General features: G+C 38.8%; 1 protein-coding gene across 1 annotated transcript in view; it reads right to left on the bottom strand.

Annotated features, from left to right (window-relative positions):
- The window catches only part of AK7 (adenylate kinase 7), a 1,289,119-nt gene that overhangs the window by 898,963 nt on the left and 370,588 nt on the right, over positions 1-19,568 (bottom strand). The window contains exon 6 of the mRNA XM_044074647.1: positions 7,920-8,003. Coding sequence (XP_043930582.1) covers positions 7,920-8,003 — 84 coding nt within the window. The remainder of the gene's footprint in view (positions 1-7,919; positions 8,004-19,568) is intronic.

The following is a 19,568-nucleotide window of genomic DNA, read 5'->3' as shown; positions in this document are numbered from 1 at the left end:
TGAGATCCAAACTCAACTGTTGAGGAAGAATGAAAATGGACAACACAGATGGAACACTTTGGTGAATACTTTTTTTTTTTTTTAACTGATTAGACCTCATTAACAGCAAAACATTACTGCACTTCCTATATTCAAATTCCACTCAAGGAGGAAAAATGTTCTAATGAAAGTTCTTGGCTCCCTATTTGCATTCAGAAACTGTTCTCAACTGGTAATCTGAACAGAAACAGTAGTCTTTCAACATCTGAATGACAAGTACTTGATACCATAAGTCCTTCTGTGTCATCCTGAGTGATACTTTAATGAAATTTATTTTTACAACAGTAAACCATTTTACCATACAAAAAGTGAAAACAAAATAATGGTTTACAGTTGCAAATAAACCTCAGGTTCAAAGCAGTACAAAATGTTACTGAAAGCAGGTACAAAAGTAGAAATGCTAAAATCTGAAAGGCAATCAAACTACGGAACTCTGTCTGAAATTGGTGACAAGTGATTGCCAATGGCACAAAATAAGAGTGGAATTCAGAGAGGTTACCCCAAGGAGTAAGCCCATTTTACCCCCTGTGATAACCATTTCTGGTTCAGAGAGACAACCCTACCACAGTGTTGCAGTGTAAGGAAGTGCAGCACCATGGTGGACTGCCTCTGTGTCCTGCTACAAGTGCTTACGAGGCATTCCAGGGGAGTGAACTATACTAATTGGCCATGTGCTCTCTCCCCAGAAATGCCTGCAGTAAGGCATTTATGTAGCAGAGTGATTCAGAGAATCACATGGCTGCATAAGTTACCTCAGCCGGCTGTGTTAAAGAACATGGCCAAAAGTTTTGCATTCATCCATTATACTTAAATGACTGACGCTGTGTTAGAGTTTAGCAGCACAATAGTAGTGGAGGTTGTGTGAGTCTCTGTGTGTGTGTGTGTGTGTGTGTGTGTGTGTGTGTGTGTGTGTGTGTGTGTGTGTGTGTGTGTGTGTGTGTGTGTGCGTGTGTGTGTATGAATCTATGCAGAGAGATGAGTGCATCTGTTTGGGTGGTCATGGTAGGGGGTTAATTAGGAATAGGCAACGTAGGTGTGTGTCTGTGTATAGGTGAATGGGTAAGTGTGTCCATGAGTGCAATCAGGTGAGGGAGCTGTGAGTGTGGGTGTGTTTCTGTATGAGTGAACTGGTGAGTGTGTATGTGTGTGCAATCAGGTAAGGGAACTGTGTGTGCATAGATGTGTGTGTGTGTGTGTGTGTGTGTGTGTGTGTGTGTGTGTGTGTGTGTGTGCGTGTGTGTACGGATATGTTAATGTGTGTGTGTGCGTGTGAGGGGGGGTCTGTCATTCCTTCACAATCATCTAGGACTATTGAGCATATCCTACAATACTGGGGGACACTTGACACCAGTGATATTCTTCATATCACTCTCTAAAGGTACTTAAAAAGGTAACAGAACAAGGTTAGCAGCAAGAAAGATGTGGGGCAGGTGGAGTATGCAACACCAGGGATATACTGTGCCCTAAAGACATTTATAATGGTAACAGAACAAGTTTAGCAGCACGAAAGATGTGGGGCAGATGGAGTACGCAACACCAGGGATATACTGTGCCCTAAAGAAATTTACAATGGTAACAGAACAAGTTTAGCAGCACGAAAGATGTGGGGCAGGTGGAGTATGCAACACCAGGGATATACTGTGCCCTAAAGACATTTACAATGGTAACAGAACAAGATTAGCAGCACGAAAGATGTGGGGCAGGTGGAGTACTCAACACCAGGGATATACTGTGCCCTAAAGACATTTACAATGGTAACAGAACAAGGTTAGCAGCACAAAAGATGTGGGGCAGGTGGAGTACGCAACACCAGGGATATACTGTGCCCTAAAGACATTTACAATGGTAACAGAACAAGGTTAGCAGCACGAAAGATGTGGGGCAGGTGGAGTACTCAACACCAGGGATATACTGTGCCCTAAAGACATTTACAATGGTAACAGAACAAGGTTAGCAGCACGAAAAATGTGGGGCAGGTGGAGTACGCAACACCAGGGGTATACTGTGCCCTAAAGGCATTTACAATGGTAACAGAACAAGGCTAGCAGCACGAAAGATGTGGGGCAGGTGGAGTATGCAACACCAGGGATATACTGTGCCCTAAAGACATTTACAATGGTAACAGAACAAGTTTAGCAGCACGAAAGATGTGGGGCATTTGGAGTACTCAACACCAGGGATATACTGTGCCCTAAAGACATTTACAATGGTAACAGAACAAGGTTAGCAGCACGAAAGATGTGGGGTAGGTGGAGTACGCAACACCAGGGATATATTGTGCCCTAAAGACATTTACAATGGTAACAGAACAAGTTTAGCAGCACGAAAGATGTGGGGCAGGTGGAGTACGCAACACCAGGGATATACTGTGCCCTAAAGACATTTACAATGGTAACAGAACAAGGTTAGCAGCACGAAAGATGTGGGGCAGGTGGAGTACTCAACACCAGGGATATACTGTGCCCTAAAGACATTTACAATGGTAACAGAACAAGTTTAGCAGCACGAAAGATGTGGGGCAGGTGGAGTACGCAACACCAGGGATATACTGTGCCCTAAAGACATTTACAATGGTAACAGAACAAGTTTAGCAGCTCGAAAGATGTGGGGCAGTTGGAGTACTCAACACCAGGGATATACTGTGCCCTAAAGACATTTACAATGGTAACAGAACAAGGTTAGCAGCACGAAAGATGTGGGGCAGGTGGAGTACTCAACACCAGGGATATACTGTGCCCTAAAGACATTTACAATGGTAACAGAACAAGGTTAGCAGCACGAAAGATGTGGGGCAGGTGGAGTATGCAACACCAGGGATATACTGTGCCCTAAAGACATTTACAATGGTAACAGAACAAGTTTAGCAGCACGAAAGATGTGGGGCAGGTGGAGTACGCAACACCAGGGATATACTGTGCCCTAAAGACATCTACAATGGTAACAGAACAAGGTTAGCAGCACGAAAGATGTGGGCAGGTGGAGTACTCAACACCAGGGATATACTGTGCCCTAAAGACATTTACAATGGTAACAGAACAAGGTTAGCAGCACGAAAGATGTGGGGCAGGTGGAGTACGCAACACCAGGGATATACTGTGCCCTAAAGACATTTACAATGGTAACAGAACAAGTTTAGCAGCACGAAAGATGTGGGGCAGGTGGAGTACGCAACACCAGGGATATACTGTGCCCTAAAGACATTTACAATGGTAACAGAACAAGGTTAGCAGCACGAAAGATGTGGGGCAGGTGGAGTACTCAACATCAGGGATATACTGTGCCCTAAAGACATTTACAATGGTAACAGAACAAGTTTAGCAGCACGAAAGATGTGGGGCAGGTGGACTATGCAACACCAGGGATATACTGTGCCCTAAAGACATTTACAATGGTAACAGAACAAGTTTAGCAGCAAGAAAGATGTGGGGCAGGTGGAGTATGCAACACCAGGGATATACTGTGCCCTAAAGACATTTACAATGGTAACAGAACAAGTTTAGCAGCACAAAAGATGTGGGGCTGGTGGAGTACGCAACACCAGGGATATACTGTGCCCTAAAGACATTTACAATGGTAACAGAACAAGTTTAGCAGCACGAAAGATGTGGGGCAGGTGGAGTACGCAACACCAGGGATATACTGTGCACTAAAGACATTTACAATGGTAACAGAACAAGTTTAGCAGCACGAAAGATGTGGGGCAGGTGGAGTACATAACACCAGGGATATACTGTGCCCTAAAGACATTTACAATGGTAACAGAACAAGTTTAGCAGCACAAAAGATGTGGGGCAGGTGGAGTACGCAACACCAGGGATATACTATGCCCTAAAGACATTTACAATGGTAACAGAACACGTTTAGCAGCACAAAAGATGTGGGGCAGGTGGAGTACGCAACACCAGGGATATACTGTGCCCTAAAGACATTTACAATGGTAACAGAACAAGTTCTGCAACACAAAAAGGCATGGGGTAGAGAGCATTTGTTACTATGGATACTCTTTATATCATTCTATAAAGGCACTTAAAAATATTCAAAACTTGTACCCTCAGCACTCACAAAGCTCTTTAGCAGAACTTTAGTCCCCTGCATTAACACTAGAGATCAGGATATTCTTACATATTATCTTAACTGTTTGATAAAAAAGGGGCAAGTTAATATAAATAGGGGCAGTTTCAAACCGTGTACCCTCAGCCTACACTCTAGCTCCTTAGCAGAGTGGTAGTTCTCTGCAACACCACTAGGTACCACATACAGTGGATATAAAAAGTTTACACACTCATGTTAAAATGCCAGGTTTTTGTGATATAAAAAAATGAGACTACAATAAATAATTTCAAAACTTTTCCCACCTTTAATGTGACCTATAATCTGTACAATTCAATTGAAAAACAAACAAATCTGTTAGGGAGATAGAATATAAAAAATAAAAAAGTACAATATGCTGGTTGCGTAAGTGTGCACACCCTTAAACTAATACTTTGTTGTGTGTGCACACCCTTAAACTAAGACTTTGTTGAAGCACCTTTTGATTTAATTACAACATTTAGTTTTCTTAGCTAGGAGTCTATCAGCATGGAACATCTTGACCTGGCAATATATGCCCACTCTTCCTTGAAAAGCGCTCCAAATCTGTCAGATTGCAAGGGCATCTCTTGTGCACAGCCCTTTTTAGGTCACCCCACAGATTTTCTATTGGATTTAGGTCTAGGCTCTGGCTCTGCCATTCCAAAACTTTAATTTTCTTCTGGTGAAGCCATTCTTTTGTTGATCTGAATGATTGCTTGGGGTCACTGTAGTGTTGAAAGGTGAAATCCCTCCTCATCTTCAGCTTTCTAGCAAGACGCCTGAAGGTTTTGGGCCAAAAGTGATTGGTATTTGGAACTGTTCATAATTCCTTCCACCTTGACTAAAGCTCCAGTTTCAGCTGAAGAAAAGTAACCCCAAAGCATGATACTGCCACCACCATGTTTCACTGTGGGGATAGTGTTCTTTTGGTAATGCGAAGTGTTGTTTTTGTGCCAAATGTACCTTTTGTAATTGTCGCCAAAAAGTTTAACCTTGGTCTTATCAGACCATAACACATTTTCCCACATGCTTTTGGGAGACTTGATGTATTATTTTGCAAATTTTAGCTGGGCCTGGATGTTTTTCTGTGTAAGAAAAGGCTTCCATCTTGCAACCCTACCCCATAGTCCAGACATATGGACAATATGGGAGGTTGCTGTCATATGAAGTACACAACCAGTATTTGCCAGAAATTCCTGCAACTCTTTCAGTGTTGCTGTAGGTCTCTTAGCAGCCCTCCTGACCAGGTTTTGTCTTGTAATTTCATCAGTTTTGGAGGGCCGTCCAGTTCTTTGCAATGTCACTGTTGTCCCATATTTTCTCCACTTTTTGCCTTCAGTGTGTTCCATGGTATATCCAATGCTGTGGAATGTTTTGTACCCTTGTCCTGACTGATATCTTTCAGCAATGAGTGATGCTTTATAAGCTCTCTGCAAAACATGGCTTTTGCTGCAGCAGGCAACTGAGTAAATGTCAGGAAAATATTACTAGGACAGCTGAACTTTATTTGGGGTTAATCAGAGTCTCTTTAATTGATGGCAGGTATGTACCCAAGAAGACTGAATGCTGTAATTAAATCAAAAGGTGTTTCAACAAAGTATTAGTTTAAGGGTGTGCACACTTATGCAACCAGCATATTGTATGTTTTTTTTATTTTTTATATTTTTCCCCTAACAGATTTGTTTGTTTTTCAATTGAATTGTACAAGTTATAGGTCACATTAAAGGTGGGAAAAGTTTTGAAATGATTTATTGTGGTCTCATTGTTTTATATCACAAAACCCTGGCATTTTAACAGGGGTGTGTAAACTTTTTATATCCACTGTATATTCCTAATATATTGCCTTAAGCCTTTGACAAAATAAAAGATGTTAAAGTAAAATGAAGGAATTCTCAAATCGTGCACCCTTGGCCAAAAAGCTGCTTGTCAAGCAGGAGCCTCATTCCTCTATACTAAGTGAGGAGAGTTAGTGTTAAGCTGTATTTTTCACACTATAAGTATGAAAATCAAATGTCTGGCATTCATTGATTGCAACAGTCCTTCACTTACAAAGGACAGAGCACATATAAGAGGCAACATTAGGAGCATTCTGCAAAATCAAGAATAATTGAGAGTGATAGGGGGTGTCCATGTAAGAGAGGAGCACCATATCTACATAGGGCCATGCTAAGGCTTTGAGACAAAGCTGGGAGGAACACGATATGACACCAGGAAGAAATCGTAAACAATTAGTTGGACTCACTTAAAAAGTTAATACAGCAACAGGTCTAGCATCTCAATGCACTTTTTAAACAAAAATAATAAAACTCTAATGTCTGTCATTATTGACTGACTGTAAGGATCTGTGATTTATGAGGGCAAGGATAAAAGTTCAGGAACAGGTAAGAGGTACATCGGTGCGTGTGTGTGTGTGTGTGTGTGTGTGTGTGTGTGTGTGTGTGTGTGTGTGTGTTTGAATGTGTGTGGGAAAGTGAATATGAGGTTCTTGTGCCAACACGATGCATGGGCCTCCAGAGTGCTTATTGCAGAAAAGTGCTGAGTTGCACTTGTGGTAATTTACACACATGCAAATTAACCCATAATGAGTTCCTTTCTCATTGTGTGTATCATGTCTCTGAACTGCATTTTCCAGGATTATGGAAATAGTCACTTTTGGACACAGCTCTGACTGCCGGCAGTGGGATTCTTTCTGAATCCATGGGTAAGAATTACACATAGCAGTAGTGTTTAAAACTATCCTGAATGCAAAACTGAAGAACCTGTCAAAGCCCATCTTCTCCTGTAAGAGCATCAGCTGTCTCAAGCAGGAAACTGACACGGTGTAATAATAAACACTAATAGTATGTAACAGCAACACTTGGTATGAGAGTTACATCAGGAAAACAAAATCTGATAACACATTAAGACTCTAAGCGGGTTGACAAAGTCCAGAATCCTTCCTCTTTTAACAGCTTCTGATAAAATGCATAGATAATTTGTTGGTGTTAATATCTGCAAACATACTTTAACTGTACTCATCCCTTCTCATGGAGTAAATATTACTGTTTCACATTTACACAATAAAATAATGAAGTGATCTCTAAAAGATGCCAGCTTAGACATATTCAAACTCTTTAAATGGCTGAAGAATTCTGAGTGACTCGTGTTCAACGTATCTGTGATGATACTGCATTAATTCTGTATGCATAAGACTGTTGGGGATACCTGAATGTTGAATGATCTGGTTGGAAGACTGACATTTGGCTTCTGCTAATTCCCAATCATGTTATGATTTCCTGCGGTAATGATCCTTACAATGAATCTCATGTCATGTTCTATAACATTTCTTTCCTGTTTTTTTTTTTTTGCTATTTTTTTTTATTCTTGTTCTAGAGTTTAGCCAGGACACTTCCAACTCAAGTATTACAAAAGAAGTAAGAGAACGCTCATACAGCAAAAATACATATTCTGATACTGTGTAATCAGACTTTCAACTTAATTACTGATAAAAATGTTTTTGTTGTAAAAATTTATATACAGATACATGATCTGCAAAGGAGGAAGAAACACGGTTATACATAAATCATTTCAACATGAAAATATAAGCTTCAAACAAACAAGATGAGTAAGCACAACAGGGACGTCTAGCATTACTGCAGCCTGTACTTCTGTATAAGAAAAACATGGATTAGTAGAATTCACAATGACACAGAAAACACAATTGTCTTTTTATGAAAAAAGCTTTATTTTAGTATTTTATACAAGCCTAGGGAAGAAATGTTCATTGTGAATTAAAATACTTATGATAAAAGCACCAAAATTGTAATTACCTTAAAGAATAAATGCAACATATCTTCCTCCATTCCATACTGTATGCCTGAGGCAATGACATATGTAGTTAGTTTACTTTTATTCTGAAAGAGAGAGAGAGACATTATGAAATGGTACTTTTAACTGTATTACTGCAGTTTTAAAACTATTGTTTTCATCGACCATATTCCATGCCATGTTATGTGCCATGGTGCATTCATAAAGTCATAACTAGATATAGTAAAATTATGCAACAGAAGTTCTACTAGTAACACACAAAGAATCAAAGTGATCTGATGCATTTAGTCATATGTATGCATTTTAAAACATATTAAAATCTTTGTATTTTAGCTACATCTGCTTGTCCTTGATATATTTGTGTCTTTGTATGTGTGCATAAGTGTTTGTAAGTATATATAAACACATGCACACACACACGCATATGCATATATATATATATATATATATATATATATATATATATATATATATATATATATATATACACACACATATATATATATATATATATATATATATACACACACACACACACATATATATATATATATATATATATATATATATATATATATACATATATATATATATATATATATATATATACATTATTATATATACACACATACACACACACACCTATACATATGTACAGTAGAGAGTTGATTATCCAAACATCGATTAATCGAAGCATCAACTATTCGAATGCAGCCTTCCAAAGTTTTCGGGTAGGAAAAATCATAAAGCCCAAACACGGAAACGTTATACATATTCACTTGTGCATGTTTTCTGAGCTTGTAGCCCACTCTTGTGCAAAAAGTATTATTTATCGTCCACTGTAATCACTGAATGGTTGAAAAGTGTATTCCCCACATGCAAAAAAAAAAAACAGGATTTTAGCAGTTTTTATCCATTTCAATGTATGTTTGATTATCTGAACTACCCATAACTCCCAGTTAGTTTGGATAATTGTCTCCCTACTGTATACATATATGCATATATGTATGTAGCATATGGGGTGACATGGGGTGTATCAATTGTACTCTAATACTGTCAAAAAATCAGCTTGTTGTGCACTTTGCTGTCATTAGTAAAGTGCGGTAATAGCTTCTGTTATGTAGCTGTCACAGCAATTATGCAGTAATATTGTACTGCAGAACATACAGCACCTATCAGAAAATAATTTCTGAAATATCCGACAGCTTTGAAAGTTGTTAGACACTTTGCACTGCCACACAAAAAGTGCTGCAGATTGAAATATTTAACAGCTTCTAAAGATGGTGGTTGATTCTGCTACTGCCTGTGCTGCAGCATTACGTTTCATGTGACTTTCAAAGTGCAAAAATGTTTTGATCCTATATTTTCTTCTCCATGTAACTGGTAGTACATCAGGGCAACAAAAGGTCCATGTACTACAAAGAATCATGATTGTTTTTTTTTTCTGACCATAACAAACATTTAACAAACTGGTTACAATCAAATATATCGTAAACCTCAATATTGCATACACTGTGCATGCATGTGTTGTAGTTCTATTCAAATGTGGTCATAGAAACATTCTTAATCATCATTTTTTTCAAGATTTAACATAGTTTTATTTACAAAGGATATAAATAAAACATGCTACGCACAACATACAATATTCAGTCCTGATCTCCAACAAATGCCTGTATGGAGTTGCATGTTCTCCTTGTGTCTCTCTGGGTACTCCCACCTCCCACAAAAAAAAAAAAAAAACATGCTAAGTGTTACTTCCTCAGACTTACTAAACAATGGAGTTGTGGGCAGCAGTACAGACTCTAGATTGCGCAGACAGTGGGAAATGTTATATAGACCAACTGTTTTGGGCATCAACTGCAGTTGGGAGGGTGGCCTAATGGTTAAGGTGTTTTGCCTTACAAACACAAGGTGCAGGGTTTGAATCTCACAAGGGATAATTGGCTTGGCTTACAATGGCTCACAAGGGCAATTAGCCTAGTACTAACCAACTAAATCAGCTAAAACCAGCTAATCACATACTATCCTCTAGATAGGAAAACATGGATCACCAACTGCATGCGGCTAGCTACTTGATGGTGTAAAAACTGTCATTATGTAGTTTGGTTGTGTTGACTAATCCTGTCATAACTGGCATGGGCATTTGCCAGTGATAAGTGGGTTGAAGACCCAGTCTACTTTGACCTATGCCAGGGATATATGTTACTATGCTAACACTGGGAGGGGTATCTGCCCTTGCTGGCCAGTATGTGCACACCATAAAGCCTAGCATCCCTGGGTCAATAAGCTAATGGATGGATGGTGTCCAGTTATCCAGCTTGGGTTACCTGCGATAGTTCTGTTGAGCAAAAGCTGGACATAAAACCAGTCAATCTGCAAACATGGACTTATTTTTATATCATCATCAACCCCCCTTTTTCCCATTTTCTACATGGGATCGGGGTTAGACAAGTACTGGGATTCAATCAACTCTGTGTAGCCTTCGCGTAAAGTGTACATAGAGTTTACATGTGTGCATGGTGATGTGTGGTGAGCAGCAGTGCTCATTGCATATTGATGCCGCGCACTGAGTTTAAATGTAAACAAGTGAAGTTTCGTGGCTGGCAACAGTATTGCCGGCCAGAAAACCATGTAAGTGAATAAGGATAGCAATCCTGTTTAAATCAGAGCACTGACAGTCTGTGGTTTTACACAGAATGCCACCATGATCACCAGTGCAACACATCTGGACAAAGGCCAACATAATGGAGGGACAATGACCCAGAAATAGGGACATATTTGACATATTTGCTCTTTAGAAATGTGCTACAATAACCAGGGATTTGTGTTAACACACATGTTCTGAAGGATTTGAAGTCTGAAACTCAAATGAATGCAATTACTGAGTCAGAGCAGTCTTGCAGTCTCAAGTGAGCTGCTACTACTGCCATGCATTTGGTGAACACCCTGGGGGCTGTGGTGAGACTAAAGCAGCATTCTGAATTGGCAATGACTGGTTCCCAGCCAGTAGTGGAGGAACTTCCTGGAGTGCTTGTCCATCTTTATATGGTAATACTCAACCTGAAGATCTATCGAGCACATCCAGTCGTCTTTCCTTAAAAAGGGAAGAATGGACTATACCTTGACCATCCGGAACTTTGCCAAACTGATCTGTTCAACACATTCACATCCAAAATCGGTCTCCAGTCCCCTGTCTTTTTGGCACTAAAAAGAATCTTGAGTAATTTCTGGATCCTCTCTGGTCTGGTGAGACTTCTTGAATGACTCGTTTAGCAGTTTTTGAAGTTCTAGAACTGCTGGATCCATTTGATTGGGTGGGACATCAGGGATTTTTTGCATACTGTGGGAAGATGGGAAAAGGGTATGGTATAACCCCTGAATACAATCCGTTGCACCCACGAATCTGTTGTTATGTTCAGCTAGGTGTTTAGGTGTAAGGATAAGCATCCCACAACTGCCTCCACAGGAAGACGATCGGGCTACCTTTCGGGAACACTGAAAGAGCTTACTTGGAAAAGAATTTCTGAAGCTCTGGTTCTGTGGACCACATCTGCTGCATGGACAGTGTATTCTATTGTGGTTACCCACCTCTGACCCTGGGGGAACTGCCTCCACATGTGTCCTGGAAAGGCCCTTGGGATTTTCTGAACCAAATCTTTCCACCGCTCCTCTGGTTCCTAGAAAAAAATCTTTGGAAGTAGAAAAATGTATGCCCACAGCAGAAAGGTCTTACCATCTTTCTCAAGTCTGGATAAAGTCTCTCTTACTTTTGGGCCAAACAAAGATGATCCGTCAAAGGGTGCACTGATTAATGAAAACTTAAATGGTTCCACAAAGTCACATAGGCACATCCAGGCATGTCTCTTTATGGCTATGCCTGAACCCGCTGCTCTAGATATCCCTTTGGCTGTATGCGCAATGAGCCTCATGGGCGAATTAGACACATACTGTTAGATTTTATTAATATTAGTCTGAAATTAATTATGTTGTAAATATGCTGAAAGAAAAAGCTTGCTTAAATGCAGAAACAGAGTTTAGTAATATGTGATCAGCAGTCATACTAAATGACCATGGCTTGGAAAAGGAATCTGCTGAATGGACATTTTTCTCTTACAGACTTAAAAACAGGATGTATGCAAGAGCAAAAATACAAAATCTGCTTTTAAAGAATGGACATTTTTCCCTTACAGACTTAAAAACAGGATGTATGCAAGAGCAAAAATGGAAAATCTGCTTTTAAAGAACACTGACATGTTTTTCTGCATATAAGAAATGGACACAATATGTTTCCTAAAATAACAGGATGGACACAATATGTTTCCTAAAACAACAGGATATGTTTATGACATTGTGACAATGTGTTTTCTCAAAAATATGTTTTTCTGCATGGAAAACAGGATATGCTTATCAGCATTGGCACAACAACAGATGTTTTCATACATAGATCCAAATAGAATACAGAACAATGTGTTTCCTCAAAAATATGTTTTTTTGCATAAACAACAGGACACTGTTACAGGATATTCACACTGTCAGAAAAGCTGGTCTCTTACAAGACATTGTTAAACAAGGAAGCTTAGTATTGTTTCTACAGGATACCAAGAGGACTAAAACTGTATATAAAGAGCTGTATAAATCCAGTTATGTTAGAGGTATGGTAGGGACTCATTTGTCCTAAGGTGAATGTTATATCTCTCACATCATCTGTACTATATGAGAAATAAAGTTGGAACAGTACTTTTAAGCTGCAACGTGGTTCTGTTTGGTTTATTATAAAAAGTTATTTGTTACTGCTCTCTAAAGTTGATGCTGCAAAGTATATTCTCTCATTAGTGTATATTCTGCAAGTTTCTGTATGCAACAGACTGTGAATGCAAATATAACCAGACTTTGAATTTTAGCAGAATCCAGCCAGCAAGACTGAGTGTCATAAGAACACTTCAAATCCATCACACCAAGCAGTAAGCAGCTCAATGTAATTTTTTCAATGGCAAGCTAGCCTGCATTAGAACCTACAATCTACAATTCAAACACAGGGGGAGTGATGGTAAGCCCTGCAGAGGGTCACTTCAGTCAAATTGCAGTAACTAACATTTGTACGTATGTGTAAATCCTAAACAGAAGTATTCCAGTTTATGCAGCTTGCAGTAGTAAAGTTTTTTAGACGTCTACAATCCGGAGTGAGACTAGTTCAAGAAATTCGCAGTGCCATAAATTCTTCATAAATGGTGAATGTCCACTCGCACAGTAGTCCGCTGCCTGTTGTGCTTCACCAGCTTCTCAAGTGACTCTGAAAAATTTCTAGCCATCTGCAATTACAGCTTGATCACCTGTTTTCTTGCTAACTGGTAAGACTTTTTTCTGTGTCACATATTTAGTGTGGATGATGTTAACAGTTTGTATATTCTTAAGATAGTTTGTATATTCTTAAGATAGTTTATTCATAGACAGTTTGTATATTAGACAGTATGGATATTATTTATAATTCATGCAGGAGAAAACCAAACTTTAGTAAATTGCTATGTTGGTATACACAGCACATTAGTAAATGTAAAACCTTATTAGGGCAGGTTGATAGTAAGGCATTATGCAAATGTATTACAATATTTGACTGGTATCTCAAAGAAAACCATGTGAAAAATGACAAATGTTTAGTGTGTGCTTCAACAAGCATAGTCAAAAGGTAAACAAAACTGTTCTAGTGTATAAAATTAAATAAAAATAGATGAGTAAAAATTTAAAGTCACAAGACATGACATGCTTGTATAAAGATATACATATACAAGACAGACATGCATGTGTGTTCTTTTCATCTAGAGTACATCTGTTACAATACACAAGAATAACAGGCAGACAACAGCAAATCTAAATAATATAAATATAAATGTGTTGGTTAAACTAATATCTATTTTGTTTTTCACAATTTGTTTATAATTATATAGTAAAACCAAACAGTTAAAGTTCTGAATTTTAAAAATAAATAAAATCACAGATGGTATTAATCAAACAGTTTTTGTAAAATTAATGGCAGGACAGTTAAATAGATAGATAAATAAAAAATACTGAAATCCATGTAAGGTAATTGTAAAATGATGTCTATTTATGTTGTATAAATGCATAGTTATGCAAATCACAATCACATTAAAGGAAAAATGCCAAAAGAATTAATTATAGTTTATAGAGTATAAAATGTGAGCTCAGACCTTCCTAGACTGAATGAATAGTTACAGGAAATGCTGGAAAGATAAGATAAACAACAAGACTGATTGCCAGATAAGTAGCTTGAGCTTTTCTAAAGCATCATTGTTATTAAAACATAATTGTTAAAATGTTTACAAGCAACACTATTAGGTAATTGTAATAAAATGCCACAATTGTGCATAGATGTCACTTATAATCTGTTTGCAAGTAAATGTTAAAAGAAAAAAACTCAGTTGCATCAAGTACAGCCAGCAAATGGGCTATAGTATATATACAGTTCAAATCAATTGTGTAGGAGGGTGTAAATACCTACTAGAGGTAATATACAGTGAAAGCTTTATTTAGTAACCTAATAAAATAAATGTATAACCAAAGTGTTGGGCTGACATAAATTCTATTCTCACAGCATAGGGCAGGTAAACAGTGCTGAAGTACTACAGGGGGAGGGGTACTTTCTCAGTTTTACACTGACTGTATAAGGGGGAGGGGCACTTTCTCAGTTTTACACTGACTATATAAGCAGTACTGCACAAGGGTCTGAAATAAAGCTACAGGAAAAATAAACAACAAGGGTCTGAAATAAAGCTACAGAAAAAATAAACAACAAGGGTCTGAAATAAAGTTACAGAAAAAATAAACAACAAGGGTCTGAAATAAAGCTACAGAAAAAATAAACAACAAGGGTCTGAAATAAAGCTACAGAAAAAATAAACAACAAGGGTCTGAAATAAAGCTACAGAAAAATAAACAACAAGGGTCTGAAATAAAGCTACATAAAAATAAATAATAAGGGTCTAAAATAAAGCTACAGGAAAAAAAATGACAATACTCTTTTAGGAAGAGGAAAAAACAGGTATTAGTGTATTAGAAATACTGGTAAACTGGATTAAACCTGACAGGATAAGATATTTTACAAGTTGTTAATAGCTATCATAATGGTTATTATTGTATTGTTTAGAATTAAATTGTATTTACAACCTGTTAAATTGTAAAGCTATACAAGAGATAGTTTAAAAAACAAGAGATGGCTTAAAATTGATAAAGCTATACAAGACAGAATAAAGATATGCAAAATGCATAAATGTTTCTAATAGCAAGAATGGTCACTATTTCAATATGTTTTTGACAAAACAATGTTGGTATAAAAAAGCATGAATATTTTTAATTGCTGAGTATGTAGTTTAAAATAACAGGACATATGCATTTGGTGGCAATTCCACTAGATATTTCTAAAGAGACAAACATTTTCCAAGATTTTGCTTAATATTAATGTTATTAAATTTATAAGATTAGACTAAATGTACTTTATAGTCATTGTATGTACAAATGCAGAAGAATTCAGTACAAATTAAATGAATGTCTAGTAATAAATATGTGTGAAAAAACCTGTTTTAAAAAAGTGGGTCCAGTATACCTAGTAAATTGAAATGCATAAATAGCAGTCTGTGTAAATACATACTGTACAGGATACATCGTAATAAGTTCAAAAGTAATTTGTCAAGTTGTAATATCACTGGTTTTACCCCAGTAAAATAATTGCTTTCAAATATTTATTATCTAAGCCCAGTTCAGTATTTTACCAAGATGTTAATGAGCAGTTCAAAGACATGACCACAATGTTATGGTTAAAATGACATTAAAACTGTATATTTTCAGCAGTGTATAAATGCTTGCAGTAGCACATAGTTATTGTCTCTTATAGTTAATTCAAAAGTTGCAAAGAGTTAATGAAACAATTCTAAGTCATAAATTAAATTCTGTGATTGCAAAAGAATAAATTGATCAAGTTAAAAATATATAACATTAAAGCAGACACAGCTCATAACTGATAAAAAATATTTTCACAGAATGGTCTGCAAAAGAAAGAGTTGTTAAATACATTCAGTTTTGGTAGTAATACTTTAATATCATTGTATTAACTATGTAAAATTGCATTTTGATTTGTTGTATCAAACTAAAGGTTTGTTTCTTAATGTGTTTTCTATATAAAATGTTTTGAGTATGTTTAAAAACAGAGGGAATTGTTAGATTTTATTAATATTAGTCTGAAATTACAAAGGATATAAATAAAACATGCTACGCACAACATACAATATTCAGTCCTGATCTCCAACCAATGCCTGTATGGAGTTGCATGTTCTCCTTGTGTCTCTCTGGGTACTACCACCTTCCACAAAAAAAAAAAAAAAAACATGCTAAGTGTTACTTCCTCAGACTTACTAAACAATGGAGTTGTGGGCAGCAGTACAGACTCTAGATTGCGCAGACAGTGGGAAATGTTATATAGACCAACTGTTTTGGGCATCAACTGCAGTTGGGAGGGTGGCCTAATGGTTAAGGTGTTTTGCCTTACAAACACAAGGTGCAGGGTTTGAATCTCACAAGGGAAGATTGGCTTGGCTTACAATGGCTCACAAGGGCAATTAACCTAGTACTAACCAACTAAATCAGCTAAAACCAGCTAATCACATAGTATCCTCTAGACAGGAAAACATGGATCACCAACTGCATGCCTCATCAGGGCTAGCTACTCAATGGTGTAAAAACTGGCATTATGTGATTTGGTTGTGTTGACTAATCCCGCCATAACTGGCATGGGCATTTGCCAGTGATAACTGGGTTGAAGACCCAGTCTACTTTGACCTATGCCAGGGATATATGTTACTATGTTAACACTGGGAGGGGTATCTGCCCTTGTTGGCCAGTATGTGCACACCATAAAGCCTAGCATCCCTGGGTCAATAAGCTAATGGACGGATGGTGTCCAGTTATCCAGCCTGGGTTACCTGCGATAGTTCTGTTGAGCAAAAGCTGGACATAAAACCAGTCAATCTGCAAACATGGACTTATTTTTATATCATCATCAACCCCCTTTTTCCCATTTTCTACATGGGATCGGGGTTAGACAAGTACTGGCATTCAATCAACTCTGTGTAGCCTTCGCGTAAAGTGTACATAGAGTTTACATGTGTGCATGGTGATGTGTGGTGAGCAGCAGTGCTCACTGCATATGCATGCCGCGCACCGCGTTTAAATGTAAGCAAGTAAAGTTTCGTGGCTGGCAACAGTATTGCCAGCCAGAAAACCATGTAAATGAATAGGGATAGCAATCCTGTTTAAATCAGAGCACTGAAGGTCTGTGGTTTTACACGGAATGCCACCATGATCACCAGTGCAACACATCTGGACAAAGGCCAACATAATGGAGGGACAATGACCCAGAAATAGGGACATATTTGACATATTTGCTCTTTAGAAATGTGCTACAATAACCAGGGATTTGTGTTAACACACATGTTCTGAAGGATTTGAAGTCTGAAACTCAAATGAATACAATTACTGACTCAGAGCAGTCTTGCAGTCTCAAGTGAGCTGCTACTACTGCCATGCATTTGGTGAACACCCTGGGGGCTGTGGTAAGACTAAAGGGCAGCATTCTGAATTGGTAATGACTGGTTCCCAGCCAGTAGTGGAGGAACTTCCTGGAGTGCTTGTCCATCTTTATATGGTAATACTCATCCTGAAGATCGATCGAGCACATCCAGTCGTCTTTCCTCAAAAAGGGAAGAATGGACTATACAGTGACCATCCAGAACTTTGTCGAACTGATCTGTTCAACACATTCAGATCCAAAATCGGTCTCCAGTCCCCTGTCTTTTTGGCACTAAAAAGAATCTTGAGTAATTTCTGGATCCTCTCTGGTCTGGTGGGACTTCTTGAATGACTCGTTTAGCAGTTTTTGAAGTTTTAGAACTGCTGGATCCCTTTGATTGGGTGGGACATCAGGGATTTTTTGCATACTGTGGGAAGATGGGAAAAGGGTATGGTATAACCCCTGAATACAATCCGTTGCACCGAAGAATCTGTTGTTATGTTCAGCTAGGTGTTTAGGTGTAAGGATAAGCATCCCACAACTGCCTCCACAGGAAGACGATCGGGCTACCTTTCGGGAACACTGAAAGAGCTTACTCGGAAAAGAATTTCTGAAGCCCTGGTTCTGCAGACCACATCTGCTGCATGGACAGTGTATTCTATTGTGGTTCCCCCCCTTTGACCCTGGGGGAACTGCCTCCACATGTGTCCTGGAAAGGCCCTTGGGACTTTCTGAACCAAATCTTTCCACCGCTCCTCTGGTTCCTAGAAAACAATCTTTGGGAGTGGAAAAATGTATGCCCACAGCAGAAAGGTCTTACCATCTTTCTCAAGTCTGGATAAAGTCTCTCTTACTTTTGGGCCAAACAAAGATGATCCGTCAAAGGGTGCACTGATGAATGAAAACTTAAATGGTTCCACAAAGTCACATAGGCACATCCAGGCATGTCTCTTTATGGCTATGCTTGAACCTGCTGCTCTGGATATCCCTTTGGCTGTATGCGCAATGAGCCTCATGGACGAATTAGACACATACTCCAGGGTGGCTTTCTGGGAAGCAACTTTCTCTTGGAGCCCCTCAGCAACATCTCCCACCAGGGTATCTGACAACTTCTTGATCAGGTCCCTTTGAAGTCTTGTGAAGTGTGGAAGAAAATTCAAATACCTTAGGATGATGAAGCATAAATCCACTTCCCAAATATATCCATTGCCCAAGACTCCCTGTTGAGTGGATGGATAGATGAGCTCTCCTCAGCAAGTTCCTTTTCATGGCGGCCACTATGACCATGGCATCCACTGCAAAACCTTTGGCAAAGAACTGCTTATCTTCAGGGGCAGATAAAATCTTGTCTGGTCTCTTAGGGATGGGTTCAATGGTGTCTGCAGCCTTCCACGCCCGTTGTGAAATCAACCGGATGAGTTCGTCAGTGGGTAGAGATACCCAAGAGGTAGACAGGTGAGTAGCGAATGCCTGCAGGTACATTGATTCCTCTGAAGAAGGGTTTTGGGACTTCCAGTCACCCTTTTGTTTTAATATTTCTAGGATGTCTCCAAAGGACCTTGGGGACCCTTCCCCCCATCAAAATCAGTATCTTCAGTAACAGATTCCTGAGGGGACTCTAAGTGCTTTTACCTCTTTTTCTGAGGGACCTCCTCAGGGGGATAATCTGGGGAGGTATCAGAAGATGACAGAACGTACATCTGAGAAACCTGATACTTCAGCGCTTGTTGACCCAGTGCAGAGACAGGTTGAATAACACAGCCAGAGGGGGGATCTGTTCTGAGGAGGAAGCTGCCAACTGAGTCACTATAAGAGACAGGGACCTCTCCATAGCCTTGAAGGGTGGCCCCCCAAAGAGAGAAAGAAGCCCAGAACTGAGATAGACTGTCTCACAACCATTCATTTCTTGCTCAGAAGAAAATGCCCCCGAGATAGAAACAACCGGGGCCAAAGTGACTCAAGCCAAAGCTCCAAGGAGTAGGTATGGCTCTGAAAAATTTGAGCCGACTCCTGCCCCCCAGAACCAACAGGGCAGCTACGGCTCTGTGAAGTCTCTGGTTCCAAAATCACCAAACAG

Source organism: Protopterus annectens, chromosome 6.part0 (genome assembly GCF_019279795.1).
Source record: "Protopterus annectens isolate FY-2018-M chromosome 6.part0, PAN1.0, whole genome shotgun sequence".
NCBI lineage: Eukaryota > Metazoa > Chordata > Ceratodontiformes > Protopteridae > Protopterus > Protopterus annectens.
Note: the sequence above shows the minus strand (reverse complement) of the source record. Positions and strands in the feature narration are given on the sequence as shown.